Source organism: Pongo abelii, chromosome 18 (genome assembly GCF_028885655.2).
Source record: "Pongo abelii isolate AG06213 chromosome 18, NHGRI_mPonAbe1-v2.0_pri, whole genome shotgun sequence".
NCBI lineage: Eukaryota > Metazoa > Chordata > Mammalia > Primates > Hominidae > Pongo > Pongo abelii.
Genome location: NC_072003.2, coordinates 16,596,625 through 16,614,664, shown reverse-complemented (window position 1 = coordinate 16,614,664; position 18,040 = coordinate 16,596,625). Strand labels below are relative to the sequence as shown.

The following is an 18,040-nucleotide window of genomic DNA, read 5'->3' as shown; positions in this document are numbered from 1 at the left end:
TAGGAGGCCGAAGTGGGCAGATCACTTGAGGTCAGGAGTTTGAGACCAGCCTGGCCAACATGGTGAAACCCCGTCTCTACTGAAAATACAAAAAAATTTGCCAGGTGTGATGGCAGGCACCTGTAATCCCAGCTACTCGGGAGGCTGAGGCAGGAGAATCGCTTGAACCCAAGAGGCAGAGGTTGCAGTGAGCCAAGGTTTCGCCACTGCACTCCAGCCTGGGCAACAGAGTGAGACCCTGTCTCAAAAAAAAAAAAAAAAAAAAAAGAAGCAGGAACTGACCATAACATTAAAAAAAAAAATTAGTAAAGTTTTCATTTACTTTCTCTTTTTTTTTTTTTTTTTTTTTTTTGAGAAAGGGTCTCATTCTGTCACCCATGCTGGAGTGCAGGGGTGCGATCTTGGCTCACTGCAGCCTCAACCTCCTGGGCTCAAGGAATCCTCCCACCTCCACCTGCTGAGTAACTGGGATCACAGGCACATACCATACCCGGCTAATTTTTATATTTTTGTAGAGAAAGGGTTTCACCATGTTGCCCAGGCTGGTCTCAAACTCCTCAGCTCAAGTGATCCTCCTGCCTCAGCCTCCCAAAGTGCTGGGAGTACAGGCGTGAGCCACCGCGCCCGGCCTACTTTCTTTTTCTTAGTCTAGCACTCAATTATTTTCTCTCTGCCCTTCTGTCTCCCATATATTTTAATTTCTTTAAGTCAATCTTTAAGTCAATTATGTAAGATTTTTGCCCTTTTAGCCATGTAACAATGCCTTCAAAAAATATTTTTCTAGTGATTGTTTGAAGTATATATGTTAAATCTAGGATGACAGAAACAGGAGTCAGACCCCAAACTCAGCAATCTCCTGTAAAGTTAAAGCAGCAGCCACGGTTTGCTGAGCTCCACAGATGAAACCTAAAATAGACACATCTGATTGCTATCATTCTAAATACTGATCTTAAATTAGTGTTTGCCTAGATCAGAATTTAATAGCATAGACTGTCTCTAAGACTCTTTAAGATGAGATACACCTTTATGGGAGAATACATTGTCATTTCACCCCCAAAATAATAAACTCCCAGCTTAACAAACTATCCTACAGAAACACCAGTGCCACACACATTTCTCTTCTGATGCCTTTGCTCCTGGGTCTCCAGAATGGCACAGCTAAGTCAAGATAAATTCAAAACTGAAGGCTTAGTCTTTATATTTTTAGCTACAATGAAAATAATTCACGTGTCTACTACCTAGAGTCAGTTAAATAATTGCCAAATAAACATTTTCATTTTGAGAAAATCAACTGCAATTGTTTACAATTTAGATTTGGTTCTTACCTCGTTTGGATTCACTCATTGAAAATGAATTTAAAGAAGAACAAAAATCTTCTAAGGATGAAGTCAAAGGTGGATAAAATTCTGAGAAGGAGGGTGGAGGAGCATACCTCGCACCAATGGGTAAGGTTCCTAACAGAGATGCCGAAAAGGGCATGCTAGGAGACACACTGGCTGTCTGAAGGGGTCCTCTGACTAAAGCTGACGGCTGCGGAAGAAAAAAAGATGTGATTAAAATTCATGAAGCTGTCACGGGTTTGGCTGAACTACTTTCAACACCAGCAAATAAAAGCATTATTACACTGGGAGATCATGTTACGTAACAAAGTTTAGGCCGGGCACGGTGGCCTGTAATCCTAACACTTTGGGAGGCTGAGGCAGGCGGATTGCCTGAGCGCAGGAGTTCAAGACCAGCCTGGGCAACACGGTGAAACCCCATCTCTACTAAAACACAAAAAATTGGCTGTGCATGGTGGCATGCGCCTGTAGTCCCATCTACTCGGGAGGCTGAGGCAGGAGAATTGCTTGAACCCAGGAGGCGAGGAGGCGGAGCTTGCAGTGAGCCAAGATCACGCAATTGTACTACAGCCTGGGCGACAGAGCAAGACTCCATCTCCAAAAAAAAAAAAAAAAAAAAAAAGGTTTAAATCAGAATCAAGATTCGTTTAAAACAATTTTAGCTACAGAACTTCTTTTCAAGAATAATTTTTAAAAACAATTGAGGTGGGATGTCTAACCTTTTTTTTTTTTTGAGACGGAGTCTTACTCTGTCACCCAGGCTGGAGTACAGTGGCACAACCTTGGCTCACTGCAACCTCCGCCTTCTGAGTTCAAACGATTCTCCTGCCCCAGCCTCCTGTGTAGCAGGGATTACAGGCATGCGCCACCACACCCAGCTAATTTTTGTATTTTTAGTAGAGACGGGGTTTTGCCATGTTGGCCAGGCTGGTCTCAAACTCCTGACCTCAAGTGATCCAACCGCCTAGAACTCCCAAAGTGCTGGGATTACAGGCGTGAGCCACTGCACCCGGCCAGATGTCTAACATTTTAATCCAAACGTTACATTCATGTTTCATCTGCAAAACTTCCTTATGCTTCCCTACCCTTACCTGACTATAGGGCTCATAAGAATTTGCATCATATGAGGCTAGGCATGGTGGCTCACACCTGTAATTCTAGCACTTTGGGAGGCCGAGATGGGTGGATCATGAGGTCAGGCGTTCAAGACCAACCTGGCCAAGATGGTGAAACCCCGTCTCTACTAAAAATACACAAAAAATTAGCCGGGCGTGGTAGCGGGCACCTGTAATCTCAGCTACTCGGGAGGTTGAGGCAGATAATTGCTTGAACCTGGAGGTGGAGGTTTCAGTGAGCCAAGACGGCACCACTGCACACCAGCCTGGGCGACAAGAGTGAGACTCCATCTCAAAAAAAAAAGAATTTGCATCATTAAAGAGGAATTGTGGGATATATGTGGTGCAGCAGGAGGATAGGTGATCCAGAGACGGGAGCTGGAGAAGCCCATGAAGATTGAGACAACCTCTCTGGAGGTGTGAACTTACAACTGGACAAGAACATACAACTCTAACTTCCCCAGGCCCCATCAAAGCTGCAACTCACTAAGAGTTTCCACGCACCTTACGTTATGGTATCATATGCTAGCTATTTGGTTCTTAAAACAGCTCTCTCAGATACATCCTACTGTGATCACCATCATACAGATGAGGAAAATGATGTACTATGGTAAAGTAACTTGTCCAGTATCACAGAGCTGGTAAGAATCAAACCCAGCTCTGTCAGCCTTTTGCACACTGACACCATCTATTACACCACCCCTGGAAACCAGCTCGGAATTTCTCCCTCTCATCACCATCATCCTACCACTGCTGCTACTGATTTGTTTTACTTTATGGGAGGGGTCAGAAAAGTCTTTTTTTTTTTTTTTTTTTTTTGAGACAGAGTCTTGATCTGTCACCCAGGGTGGAGTGCAGTGGCATGATCTTGGTTCACTGCAATCTCCAACTCCCAGGCTCAAGTGATTCTCTTGCCTCAGCCACCCAAGTAGCTGCGATTACAGATATGCACCACCATGCCCAGCTAATTTTTGTAATTTTTGGTAGAGGCAGGGTTTTCCCATATTGGCCAGGCTGGTCTCGAACTCCTGGTGATCTGCCTGCCTCAGCCTCCCAAAGTGCTGTGATTACAGGTGTGCGCCACTGCACCCAGCAGAATAGGCTTTCTATACAGGGATGGACACTAAGTATTTTAGGCTCTGTAGGCCACACGGTCCCTGTTGCAAGGACTCAACTATGCTGTTGCAGTGCAAAAGCAGCCACAGACAGCACATAAAATGAATAGTCACTGATGTGTTCCAGTAAAACTTTACTTACGGACCCTGAAATTGGAATGTCATATAATTTTATTGATTGACTGATTGAGACAGGGTCTCGCTGTGTTGCCCAGGCTAGAGTGCATAGCACAATCAGTGCTCACTGCAGCCTCAACCTCCCGGGCACAAGTGTTCCTCTCCCCTCAGCCTTCCAAGCAGTGGGACCACGGGCACACACCACCATGCCAGGTTGTTTTTAATTTTTTGTAGAGATGTGCCCTTCCTATGCTTACCCAGGCTAGTTTCATATAATCTCCATATGTCACAAAATATTATTCTCTTTTTTGTTCTTCTCTCAACAATTTAAGAATTGAAAAAATATTCTTAGTTTGCAAGCCATACAAAAACAGGTAATAGGCCAGATTTAGCCTGTGGGCTATAGTTGGCTGAACCCCGCTTTAAAGTATGTGGTTGCTAGAGGATTATCTTTAAGAATAAGAAGTCCTGAGGCCGGGCATGGTGTCTCACGCCTGTAATCCCAACACTTTGGGAGGCCAAGGAGGGTGGATCACGAGGTCAGGAGATCAAGACCATTCTGGCTAAGGCAGTGAAACCCCATCTCTACTAAAAATACAAAAAAATTAGCCCGGCGTGGTGGCGGGCGCCTGTAGTCCCAGCTACTCAGGAAGCTGAGGCAGAAGAATGGCGTGAACCCGGGAGGTGGAGCTAACAGTGAGCCGAGATTGCGCCACTGCACTCCAGCCTGGGCAACAGAGCGAGACTCCGTCTCAAAAATAAATAAATAAATAAATAAAAAGAATAAGAAGTCCTTAATCTATATAATTCATTTTCTCTTAAATATCAAATGCCTATTTTTTATCAGAATGTTATATTTGCCCTTTCCATAATATGAGATCCCAATATGAATTGGAAAAAAATTGGCTAATTACTAGATAGTATTCTTTTTTTATTTCAAAATGATCAAATTAACCAGTTTCAGTAGAGAAGAACAAAAGTAACTTTCAAGGTTAAAAAAAACCCAAATTCAGCCTATACGTAATACTGAAAAAGTCTATCAAGTTATATTACAATTTTAAAAAAGTTAACCCTGTCTTCAGAAGAAACTTGAGTAACACTGAAACTTACCATAACAGTTTCATTAGTTTCCGGTGCAGAATCAAGGAGGTCATCTAGTTCATCTCCAAGGACCATATCTCCATCATCTAGAAAAGCTTCTGGCATACTGAAGGGCATCTTTCCTCCATTTGCCAGCACTGCAGATGGCAGAGCGCTCTCTTCCACTTGTAGTGGCAAAATAGAAGTTAAGGGCATAACAGGAACTGAGGCCAGCTCACTTCCAACTTCATGAGAAAAACTGGGTGCGGGTAAAGAGACGACAGGAACTGCTTCTTGCCTTGGAGTTAATAAATCTGTAACACAGATGGAAATGTACTCAGTCACTTTCATTGTACTTACATAATAATACCATTAATCCCTGATAATAAAGATATGAAGATGAAAATATGAAGGCAATTATAAAAATAATAAAATTGACAGTATAGTAAAGCAATTCCAAACAGATACAGTCACTTGTGAAAACTTATCCTTCTTTCACAAAATGCCTGTACTTCTCTTTGGGCACAGCTATCAGACAGTAGCAAGGCCACAGGGGGTGTCAGTGATTGCTTACTAACATCCAACACTTTTCAGTCACTCACTGGCACATCCAAAGGCACAAAGGGAGCATTGGAAATCATTCTCACTATAATATTAATACATTAATAAGAATATAACCACACAGCGATATTATTTGACAATACATCACATACAAAGACATCAGGTACAAAGCTGGCACTATTCAAATTGTTAAGATGATATGTGAAAACATACCTGGCTCAATATCTTCCACAGAATGGTTCAAAGCCTAGAAATTAAACCAAACAATGGGTCATAATATTTTCAGGACTCTAAGCCACAAAACAATCAGTAAAACTCACCCTAGGCCGGGCACAGTGGCTCACGCCTGTAATCCCAGCACCTGGGGAGGCCAAGACAGGCAGATCCCGAGGTCAGGAGTTTGAGACCAGCCTGGCCAATATGGTGAAACCCCGTCTCTACTAAAAATACAAAAATTAGCCAGGCATGGTGGCAGGCGTCTGTAATCCCAGCTACTCAGGAGGCTGAGGCAAGAGAACCGCTTGAACCCGGGAGGTGGAGGCTGCAGTGAGCTGAGATAGCGCCACTGCACTCCAGCCTAGGTGACAGAGCGAGACTCCGTCTTGGAAAAAAAAAAAAAAGAAAAAAAGAAAAAAACTCACCATAAGAGAGCAATGCAGGTTTCCACAGAAATTCAACTCCCAATTAAGATCCAAGAAATGAACGGAACACGCACACCTGTATACACGTGGTGTTAGGTGAGGTGCTGGTCAGCAGTGCTGCCACTTATTTCTTGTGGACCAGCATTTCTCAAAGGCCATTCAGCAGAATAACAGGGACTAATTTGGCCACCATTCATTGCCCAACTCACAATAGCCATTAGCATCCTATTAGCCCCAAGAAAATTTTAATTTTAATATTAAAAAAAAAAACAAAACACAAAAACCTTTGTTAATTTTATCACAAATGACTCCCAAAACTAGTATTTGGCCCTGAACCACTCTTACTGCACTGAAACCTAACATCTATTAACATCCTATAAAATGCCCCACTGGAGCATTCAGGAAATGCTGGTTACAGCTAAAATATATTACTTGAGTTGTAGATGTTCTTTTGTAAAGTGACTGGAAGTGGCCAGAAGAGGTGGCTCACGCCTATAATCCCAGCATTTGGTGGGAGGCCAAGGCAGGAGGGACACTTGAGCTCAGGAGTTTGAGGCCAGCCTGGGCAACATGGTGAAACCCCATCGCTACAAAAAATACAAAAATTTGCCAGGCATGGTGGTGTGTGCCTGTGGTCCCAGCTACTTGGGAGGCTGAGGTGGGAGGATCACTTGAGCCCAGGAGGTGGAGGTTGCAGTGAGCCAAGATCAGGACACTGCACTCCAGCCTGGGCAACAGAACAAGACTCTGTCTCAAAAAAATAAATAAAGTGACAGGAAGCTATGGCCAATTATGTGTTTGAGGAATTAAAAAGGTTCCAAAAATAAACACACACCAAAAATACTAAAAGCAGAATTGCTCCCATCCTTCCCTTTAAAAATATATATATAATTTTGACAGAAAAAATAACTTTACCTTGGTAGCCCCATCTCCAGGAACTGATTTTAATGAGAGCTGAAATAAAATAAAGACACTAATTTAAAAACAGAACTGACTCCAAGTTCTAAAACAAAATGAAAACACCTTATGGAGAGAACTCCAGCTTACCTCAGCTCTGACATACGCTTTTCTTATTTTAAATCCCAATTTCTGAGCTAGTTCTTGAGTTAGTTTTATTACATGCTCATCCTGAAAAAAAATAAATATATAGAATTAATAGGGTTATATTTACTAACGGTGAAGAAGAATAGACAAAACAGTGAAGCTTCCCATCAAGACACCTGCTTCATTAGCAATTATACTCAACTGAAGCAGGCTGATGGATGCCTGACAAATTTAACTCTTTAAATGCCATTTATTATGATGTAAATGATTACGATGTAAACAAATAAACTATAAATTCCGTACCTGAGGCACTGCTAAGGAGCACTTTGCTACAGCATCATAAGCCTTTTTGTATCTTCCTAAATCACTTAAAGCCTTAGATTTCCGATACAGAGCTTTGCAGTTACTGGCATTTAAACTGAGGACTATATTGCAGTCCTCCAAAACTTTATCATGGAAACCCTGGTGTGTAAGACCAAAGAATAAAGTCAGCAATCAAACAATTCATTTCTTGCACTGAGGCCTTCCTGTAATAAAAACAAATTAATACCCCATCCTATTACCTTCCCTTCCCTCTAAACTCCAAGTTAGCAGTGTTACTTTTATTTTAAAAATTATTTTATGAAATTTCAAATACAAAAAAAGTAGAAAGAATATCATGAATACCCATGTACTCACCATCCAGGTCAGACAAATGCTAATATTTGGCCAGAAAGTCCCCAGATCTTCAAGAAATAAAGCTTTCCAGACCTAACTGATGTTCCCAGGTGTCCCTCTCCTATTCTCTCCTCTGTAGTTACCCTTTTCTGGAGCACATTAAGATGTCAAACAGAAATGTAACTCCAAACAGCTAACTGATAAGGAATATATTACCCAAAACAAAATAAATAAACAATGAATGCTCTTTAACAAAGAGCTAGGTGACAACACAGATATTTTTCTTAAATTCATGGTTATATTTTACTGAGTATCCACAGTGAAAATTAAAAGCACTTCGGGCTGGGCATAGTGGCTCACAGCTGTAGTCCCAGCACTTTGGGAGGCCAAGGTGGGTGGATCACCTGAGGTCAGGAGTTCGAGAACAGCCTGGCCAACATGGTAAAACCTCATCTCTACTAAAAATACAAAAATTAGCCAGGCGTGGTGGCGGGTGCCTGTAATCCCAGCTACTCGGGAGGCTGAAGCAGGAAAATCACTTGAACCCAGGAGATGGAGGATATAGTAAGCCGAGACTGTGCCACTGCATTCCAGCCTGGGCAACAGAGTGAGACTCCATCTCAAAAATTTTAAAAAGGTGGCCAGGCGTGGTGGCTCATGCCTGTAATTCCAATACTTTGGGAGGCTGAGGCGGGCAGATCACCTGAGGTCAGGAGTTCGAGATCAGCCTGACCAACATGGAGACACCCTGTCTCTACTAAAAATACAAAATTAGCCAGGTGTGGTGGTGCATCCCTGTAATCTCAGCTACTCGGGAGGCTGAGGCAGGAGAATCTCTTGAACCTGGGAGGCAGAGGTTACGGTGAGCCGAGATTGGGCCATTGCACTCCAGCCTGGGCAACAAGAGTGAAACTCTTGTCTCAAAAAAAAAAAAAAGTTTTAAAAGGAAAAAAAAGAGAAAAAAAGCACTTCAAAAGCTTTTAAGCTTAAAAATGTGAAAAGCTAGTGTGAATTCCTTTGAAGACTAATTACTATTTCGTGATTAAAAAAAACACTCCCCGGGTGCGGTGGCTCACCCCTGTAATCCTAGCACTTTGGGAGGCCAAGGTGGGCGGATTGCCTGAATTCAGGAGTTTGAGAACAGCCTGGGCAACACGGTGAAACCCCGTCTCTAATAAAATACAAAAAATTAGCTGGGCGTGGCGGTGTGCGCCTGTAGTCCCAGCTACTCAGGAGGCTGAGGCAGGAAAATTGCTTGAACCCGGGAGGTGGAGGTTGCAGTGAGCCGAGATCGTGCCACTGCACTCCAGCCTGGGTGACAAAGCAAGACACTGTCTCAAAAAAAAAAAAAAAAACACACTCATAAAAGTGTTTTTTACAAAGAGTGTTTTACAAGATCAACTGGATCTTGACTAAGATGTTAACTGTGAACACGGATACCTGAAAGACACACTGACCTGTGAAGACCTGTATCCTCCCTGGATGACTTTTTTATAAGCAGACACACCTTCAAAAGCCATACTCAAAAGGGAATCGTCAAGGACCAATAACTAAGAAACAAATTATTTCTTAAATCCCTACCTTTTGTCCAAAGCTAATTTTCATTTTTTTATTTTATTTTATTTTATTTTTTGAGACAGAGTCTTGCTCTGTCACCCAGGCTGGAGTGCAGTGGCACAATCTCGGCTCACTGCAACCTCCGCCTCCTGGGTTCAAGCGATTCTCCTGCCTCAGCCTCCCAGGCAGCTGGAACTACAGGCACACACCACCATGCCTAGTTAATTTTTTTATTTTTAGTAGAGATGGGGTTTCACCATATTGGCCAGGCTAGTCTCAAACTCCTGACCTCATGATACACCCACCTTGGCCTCCCAAAGTACTGGGATTACAGGTGTGAGCCACCGTGCCCGGCCAATCCAAAGCTAATTTTTAAAAGCCTCATGCCACTCCAAAAGTAGGTAATATGACTTTCTTAAAAACTTAAGAAATTGACTTTTTATTAATGTACTAAGTCATCGAAAAAATTCTTTTCACTCTAGAAACATCATTTTAAAAATTACAACTCACCATATTAGAATAGCAGGCAATACGATTTATATATAGTTTTTCAATTATTTCTTTGGGGATTAAAATTTCTTCAGATTTTGCATAATCAGCTATATTCAAAGCTTCCGTGTACTGGCTTATTGAGTTGTTCCAATCACGTTCCCGATAAACGTCATTTCCTTCATTAAAAAGATTTCTCACGAGAGCACGCAAATATACCTAAAAAAAAAGAAAGTTACCACTTGAAGCCTTTCATCAAACAAGATATGGTATAAGTAAATTTTAATTTTTATACCTAAAACTTCACAGGAAACAATGCAACAGAACAGCAGCATTGCTCTAAGAAATTGTGAGATGCAGCCCAAGTCACTGCTATCTCAGCTAGGGATTGAATCTTGCTTGCTTTTTCAAGGGGAAATTCAATTTCTCACTATTAAGAAAAATGCAGCAAAAGTACCTTATAAATATTTGTTCACATCTCCAATTCTGTGCCCACTAGAGAAACCAAGTGGAAGCCTCAAGTCAAAAAGAATGAATAGTTTAAGGCTTTTGAGCAGTATTTCCAAATTGCCTTCCAAAAAGGCCATGATGAAAAATGTTTCTAGTGGTTTACTTTATAGCACCCATACACACTAGGTAGCGTGTGTGTGTGTGTGTACACGTGTGTGGGTATGCGTGCACATATATGTAAAATCTACCAATTTCTAGGTGGAAAATGGTATCGTTTTGTGTTTCTTTTTTTTTTTAATGGTATCCTCTTTGTATTTGCATGTCTTTACCAGTGAAGCTGAACTATTCCACATTTTTATGGATCCCTTGTATTTCTTTTTCTGTAAATTGTTCAGGTCATTTACTGATTTGGGGGGAGGGGAATGTTAAACTTTTTTCTTATCAAGTAAGTATACACATTCTTTTAGCATGTATAAAAGTTTGTCATTTTCCTTCATTATTTCTATCATGCTTTAGTTCTTTTTTTTTTTTTTTTTTTTGAGACAGAGTCTCACTCTGGCACCCAGGCTGGAGTGCAGTGGCACGATCTTGGCTCACTGCAACTTCACCTCCTGAGTTCAAGTGATTCTCGTGTCTTAGCCTCCCAAGTAGCTGGGATTACAGGCACCTGCCACCACACTCGGCTAATTTTTGTATTTTTAGTAGAGACAGGGTTTCACCATGTTGCCCAGGCTGGTCTCAAACTCCTGGTCTCAAGTGATCCGCCCTCTTCAGCCTCCAAAAATGCTAAGATTACAGGTGTGAGCCACCACGCCTGGCCATAATTTAGTATTTTAAAAGCTCTTTTTCATCACAAGATCAGAAAAATATTTAACTTGTTTTGTTTCATTTTATGAATTCCTGTCTAAGCTGATTAAATTATTTTAAAAGACTGGACAGATCAACTATTAACAATCAATGTAACTCGTGACATGCCACTTAACATCTTTAGACCCCAGTTCCACATGTGCAAAATGAAACAACTGTTACAGTTTATTTCTGGGTCTAATACTTTTTTATTCTAAATCTGTTTGTAGAGAGCTAAGGAACAAGAGAGAAGAAAAGGGGAGGAGGGAGAGAGGCAGCAAGAAAGTAACATTTAGAAGCCTCAAAACCCTGGGAGAAAAAAAACACAGGTGAACCAATAGTTAGTAGAGACAAGAGTCTGCAGTCAAAGTCCCAATGAACTGGGCTTTCTCCCTGTTCCTAAACAGCAGATCACTAGTTCTTCCCTCTTGGTATCCAGTCCCCCTTTGCTGCTGTCAGAACATCTCCTAACAGAAAAAGATGTTCCACCCACTCTTTCTCAATAAATTCTGTCCCACTTACTTTCAACGACATGAGAAGTAACTTTCAAGTGGCTCAAAAGATAAATTAATTCAAAACCACCCTAATAGAGGAAAGAAAATACAGGGCAACTGTGCAAGTATGCAAAAAGAAAAAGAAAAAGAAAAAGAAAGTCCTCTATAGAAGAGGTTGGCAAACTTTTTCTGCAAATGCCCAGACAGTACATGTTTTAGACTCCATGGGCCATATGGTCTCTGTCAAAACTACCATATGTTGCAAAAGCAGCCACAGATAATACATAAACAAATGAGTGTGGCTGTGTTCCAATAAAGCTTTATTTGCAAAAAAAAAAAAAAAAAAAAAAAAAAAAGGACAGCAGGCCAGATTGGGCCCACAAGGCCATTATTTGCCAACCCCTGCTACAAATTACAGTTCACAAGCCACTTGCAGAGCTTTCAAGCAGACCTTCCCGGAGTCATTACCGCATATTGCTCCTGTGTTCCTGGATATGACAGCGGTGACCTAAGAAGAAGAAACAAATTAACTGTAATTATCAAGCTCCTTATCGGGACTTGTTCAGCCAGAAGTCATCTTAAATCTGTGGTTCCATTAGCTTGCCACTGGTTCAAGGCATATTTCAAAGACTTCCTCCTCCTTTACTACCATTATTCACAGATGACTACAGTTACGGAAAAAAAAATACATATATACATATATATACTATTCCTTAGTATTTTTTAAGTACAACACCTTACTTTCAAACCTACTTCTATTTTTTAAAAACCCTAATTCTTCAACTGCCAAAAAAGAGGTGAAAAATAGTACAGAGCCACTGACAATATTTGATCCAATTTACTGCAGTATAGAGAGAATGTCTCCTTCCCAGGAAGGAACAAAGAGGCCCTTCTGCCCGGACATGTCCATCCAAACCACAGCTGTCTCATCATTGACATGCTTCAAGAAGTCCAATTAAACACTGAGCTTCTGAACAGACACGTCTGATCACAGAAGCCCTCTGTGCCGCCAGATGTTCATTTTCAGTCACTTTCCACTCAGCAGCACTGTTCATAGAACAAATTCAAATTTCTCAGTCTAACGTTTTGGGGGAGACTAACAATTGTAGCCCTAAAAGCCAGCAACAGTATAACACTTGCTTCCGAATGCAAGAATGTTCAAACGGACAAGAGAAAAAAATATTGCTAGAATATGGAGTTTCTAACCCAAATTAACTGGACCTATTAAACGTGACTAAAGAGTTCTTCCTCTCCACAAAACATACATCCACACCAAAGAATTAGGATGCGGCAAGAACACAAGAACTCTGAAGCTCTTACTGTATAAACTGCAGTCCTTCCTTAATGTTCTGCTGCCTTTTTCTTCTCTCCTCGGACACACTGGACATGTTATCCCACACATCCACTTTCTAAATGAGCAATCTGGAAAGAAACAAGGCAAAAAAGCACATAAGATACCAGGGCCCCTGGACTCCAATCAAAACACCCATAAATCCAGACCTTGTCACACTATCAGCTGTGGACACATCCATTTCTGACTTGACTCCAGGATCCTGGACAGCAGGGACCCTACAGGAGTTATCTTTGTGGCTCCCCTGTGGTCCAGCACACCATAAGCACACCATTTTCACATTCTTTTTTTTTTTTTTTTGAGACAGAGTCTCGCTCCATTGCCCAGGCTGGAGAGCAGTGACGCGATCTCGCGATCTTGGCTCACTGCAACCTCCGCCTCCTGGGTTCAAGCAATTCTCCTGTCTCAGCCTCCTGAGTGGCTGGGACTACAGACGCCTGCCAGCACGCCTGGCTAATTTTTGTATTTTTAGGAGAGACGGGGTTTCACCTTACTGGTCAAGCTGGTCTCGAATCCCTGACCTCAGGTGATCCACCTACCTCAGCCTCCCAAAGTGTGGGATTATAGGTGTGAGCCACCATGCCCGGCCAGTTTTCACATTCTTTAAGGCTGAATGGCTATGCAGACTTTGTATACCCCTCCTGAGCAGCCTCCAGGAAAAAGTCATGTCTCCCCTTCCTTTCCTCTTCCCTCCTTTGGCTTCAGGTTTTGTTTTTCCCCTGTCTACACGCACGCATAAGCTGCCCCTAGAACAGTTCCAGCCTTGTTTTGCTTCTGGAAGCTCTCCAGAAATAAAAAGGTTTCACATCCGCTTGCCTCCGAGGGAGTCTGACTTCCTTGTAAGCCAAGTTTAAACCGTATACATATTTTGTCCCACAAACTTCCAAAATGATTATTGTTGATACAACAGATAAAATAATGATATAAAGTTACTTCCATTGGAATTTTCTGGATATTAAAATGTTATCTTCAACATAACACTTGCAAATGTCAACACATATCATTCTTTTGGGCCCCATCTCCACTAATCAATGTTCACCGAGCAGTTCCCCAAGTTCAAGGAGAGCCACAGAGAAGAGATCTGAGATAAAACATCATCTCCCAGTGGCCCAAACTAGAGTTCCTCAGGCTTGGCATTCTGGGCTAGCTAATTCCTTGTCTTGTGATTGCAGGATGTTGGCAGTACTTCTGCCTCTACCCACTATGCCTGTAGCCCCTCACCCCAACCCCACTCACAACCAAAAATGTCTCCAGATATTGTTAAATGTCAGGGTGGGGAAAGCACAATCAGCCCCAGTTGAGAACAACTGAGACCTAAAGTTAAGACAACATCTTACATATAAACCACGTATTTGGACCCAGGTGACAGGAAGGGAAATTCCACTCATGTTTGAAGTACATTGCTGAAATTTTTTAGTTTCATTATTGCTTGGCATTTGCAGTTTTATTTTTAAATCTCATTTTTTTCAAAGTATAAGGGTGAGATGGGGGTTGGAATGTCCAAAATGCTGATAACTGGTGCTAATCCCTTGCTTCTTTGAAACACCGTCAGTTCTCAATATTTTTGTCCTATAAAGTTAGTACTTTACTGAAGTGTTTACATGGGAAAGGATATGACATAGGGGACTTGCTTTAAAATACTCCAGTGACAACAAAAAAGGGGGGGGCTGGGTGTGAGGTGGGGAGGAAACGGCAGAACGCTGATAACCAGGGGAGGGTGAGGAGTGCAGGGGATGCTTCAGTACTATTCTCTGGGCTTTGTATGTGTTTGAAACATTACAAAATAAGAAGTTTAAGAAGTCCATGACACTAGAGTAAAATGGCACTATTTCTGGAATGTGCTTTTAAAACAGTTTAGCCGAAAGGGGGGTAGCTGGGTGGAAATAAAACAAGAATGCCAAAAATACGGATAATGGTTCCAGCTGGATGAAGAGCATGGAAGCTCACTCCACCCTTCTATCTACTTAGACATGTTGGCCCATGTCCTTAATAGAAATGCTTTTTTAAAAAAATTTATATATTTTTTTAAATTTATAAATGTTTTTTAAAAAATTATATGTACAGAGTAATTTAAAGAAGCACTATTTGTAAAAGAAAAAGATTTTTTAAATTAACTCAGGCCACTCATGGTAGCTCACACCTGTAATCTCAGCACTTTGGGAGGCAAAGGCAGGAAGATCACTTGAGCCTAGGAGTTCAAGACCAACCTGGGCAACACAGGGAGACCCCCTATCTCTACAAAAAATTTTAAAAGAGGCTGGGCGCGGTGGCTCGCGCCTGTAATCCAGCACTTTGAGAGGCCGAGGCGAGTGGATAACCTGAGGTCAGGAGTTCGAGACCAGCCTCACCAACATAGAGAAACCCCATCTCTACTGAAAATACAAAATTAGCTAGGCATGGTGGTGCATGCCTGTAATCCCAGCTATTTGGGAGGCTGAGGCAGGAGAATCACTTGAACCTGGGAGGCGGAGGTTGCGGTAAGCCAAGATCACGCCATTGCACTCCAGCCTGGGCAACAAGAGTGACACTCCATCTCAAAAAAAAAAAAAATTGGCAGTGCACGGTGGCTCATGCCTGTAATCCCAGCACTTTGGGAGGCTGAGGTGGGCAGATCACTTGAGGTCAGGAGTTCCAGACCAGCCTGGCCAACATGGGGAAACCCCATCTCTACTAAAAATACAAAATTAGCCGGGCGTGGTGGCACATGCCTATAATCCCAGCTACTCCGGAGGCTGGGGCAGGAGAATCACTTGAACCCGGGAGGCGGAGGTTGGGGTGAGTTGAGATGGTGCCACTGCACTCCAGCCTGGGCAACAAGAGTGAAATTCCATCTCAAAATAAATAAATAAACAAAAATTACAAAGATTAGCCAGGCATGGTGGCATGCATCTGTAGTCCCAGCTACTCAGGAGGCTGAGGTGGGAGGACTGATAGAGCCTGTGAGGTAGAGGTTGCAGTGAGCTGTAATCATGCCAGTGCACTACAGCCTGGGTGACAGAGTGAGACCTTGTCTCAAAAAAATAAAAAAAAACGTAACCAGGTGTGGTGGTGCGTACCTGTAGTCCCAGCTACTCAGATGATGGAGGCAGGAGGATGGCTTGAACCCATGAAGTCAAGGCTGTAGTGAGCTACGATTGCACCACTGCACTCCCGCCTGGGCAAGAGAGTGAGACCCTGTCTCAAAAATAATATTTTTTTTAAAAAACTAACCCAATGTCTATCAAAAAGGAAATGCCTGAAGAAATTACAGGAAAAAAAATGAGGCATATAAGTATCCATATGACCCATTTTGTTTTGTTTTGTTTTTTAAGATGGAGTCTCACTCTGTCACACAGGCTGGAGTGCAGTGGCCCAATCTCTGCTCACTGCAACCTCCACCTCCCGGCTTCACGCCATTCTCCTACCTCAGCCTCCCAAGTAGCTGGGACTACAGGCGCCCGCCCCCACACCCGGCTACTTTTTTGTATTTTTAGTAGAGACAGCGTTTCACCATGTTAGCCAGGATGGTCTCGATCTCCTGACCGTATGATCTGCCCACCTACGCCTCCCAAAGTGCTGGGATTACAGGCGTGAGCCACCGCACCTGGCCGTTTTGTTTTTTTTAAAGTGACAGGTAGGTATATATATTGACATATGCTTGTGTAGACATAAAATAGTCCCAGATGGAATCATGGGAGACTACAGCAGTAGTAGAAGACTGAAGGCTGGAAAAGGGGTAGGACGAGGTCTTTTCAATGGGTTCAAAACTTTTGTTTTATTTGGAGCCACGTAAACAAATTACCTCTGTACAAAAATTAAACAAATTTTTTAAAGTTTATCTATCCTCTGAGCCCTTCCTTGGAAAGATGACTTAAGGGACCACCGGGCTTTTGTTTGTTTTAGCTAAAACATGGCAATTCACTTAGAGTTCGAACTTTAGAGCTCAGAGGAACCCAGAGTAGTATTCAGGATGCCAGAGCAGTCAGGCCAGAGGGAGGGAACAAAAGAAAAGGATGCCTGAAACCAGGACGATGGCCACACAGTTCAGTGAATGATGTACCTTTCTCTCAGCCTCTATCTAGCCAAGGTGGGGAATTGGTTTGAGGCTGACTCAAAAAGTTAATCTGCTGGCTAAGAATGGACTCCTGGGTAGTGATATCTGCCAAGTTTATAGCCTTAAAGCTATTTTCCCCAGAAAGTGTTAGAGAACCTTGAACCTCAACCTTATACAAAAAAGGCGTGTGGCAAAGAGCTGACACCACAAGTAAGTGATTGAAAGGAAATGGAAAATGGATATAGACGTTTTTAATGCACAAAATACGCCCCTTTAGATGTTTATAGATCTAGGATCATAATATCAGGCAATATTTAAATATAATATGACAGAGTATTTCATGTTCAGTAGTTTTGTGTTTCCCCAAAAACTTTTATTTTGAAAGTTCTCAAACACACAGTAAAGTTAAAAAAATTATAATACTGTATGCCCAGACCTACAATTAATATTTTATGAAATCACATCTGCCCATCTTTATCTATCTGCTCATCCTTCTGTTCATTCATCAGTCCATCTTACTGTTTTAATAAATTTCAAAGTCAGCTGCAGATACCTAAACATCTCAGCATACACATCATTAACTAGAGATCAATATTTGTTTACAGTTTTGTTTTTTAAGGTAAAACACACAAATCTTAATGTGAGTTTTGACAAACTCATGTGACCCAGAGCCCTATCAGGATATAGACCAGCACCTTGGGAGGCCAAGGCAGGAGGATCATTTGAGCCCAGGAGTATGAAACCAGCCTGGGCAAGATGGAGAGACCCCATCTCTACAAAAAAATAAGCCAGGTGTGGTGGTACGTGCCTGTAGTCCTAGCTACTCAGGAGGCTACGGCAAGAGGACTGATTAAGCCCAGGAGTTGGAGGCTGCAGTGAGCTGCCAACCACGCCACTACACCCCAACCTGGGCAACAGAACAAGATCTTGTCTCTTAAGAAAAGATATAGACCATTAATTGTCACTCTAGAGAGTTCCCTCATGCCCCTTCCCCAAACCACTACTGTAATTTTTTTTCCTCACCATTGATTAGTTTTACCTGTGAAATAATCTCCCCTCAACACACATCCCTTTGTGGTTTTTTTTTTTTTTTTTTTGAGACAAGGTCTTACCCTGTCATCCAGGCTGGAGTAGACTGGTGTGATCACAG

At 42.2% G+C, this 18,040-nt stretch overlaps 1 protein-coding gene across 4 annotated transcripts in view; it reads right to left on the bottom strand.

The window, feature by feature from the left end:
* ZC3H7A (zinc finger CCCH-type containing 7A) overlaps positions 1–18,040 on the bottom strand; it is a 47,890-nt gene that overhangs the window by 18,497 nt on the left and 11,353 nt on the right. For 2 of the 4 annotated variants that reach the window (XM_002826136.6, XM_054534737.2), the window contains exons 2-10: positions 12,827–12,928; positions 11,975–12,014; positions 9,738–9,935; positions 7,317–7,475; positions 7,017–7,097; positions 6,885–6,923; positions 5,542–5,575; positions 4,798–5,081; positions 1,326–1,530 (exon numbers count right to left, since the gene is read on the bottom strand). In XM_002826136.6, the coding sequence (XP_002826182.1) occupies positions 1,326–1,530; positions 4,798–5,081; positions 5,542–5,575; positions 6,885–6,923; positions 7,017–7,097; positions 7,317–7,475; positions 9,738–9,935; positions 11,975–12,014; positions 12,827–12,894 (1,108 nt within the window). In that variant the 5' untranslated portion in view covers positions 12,895–12,928. Of the gene's footprint in view, positions 1–1,325; positions 1,531–4,797; positions 5,082–5,541; positions 5,576–6,884; positions 6,924–7,016; positions 7,098–7,316; positions 7,476–9,737; positions 9,936–11,957; positions 12,015–12,826; positions 12,929–13,396; positions 13,783–18,040 lie in introns of those variants that run through there. The other 2 variants (XM_063717595.1, XM_054534738.2) reach the window with 2 other exon arrangements.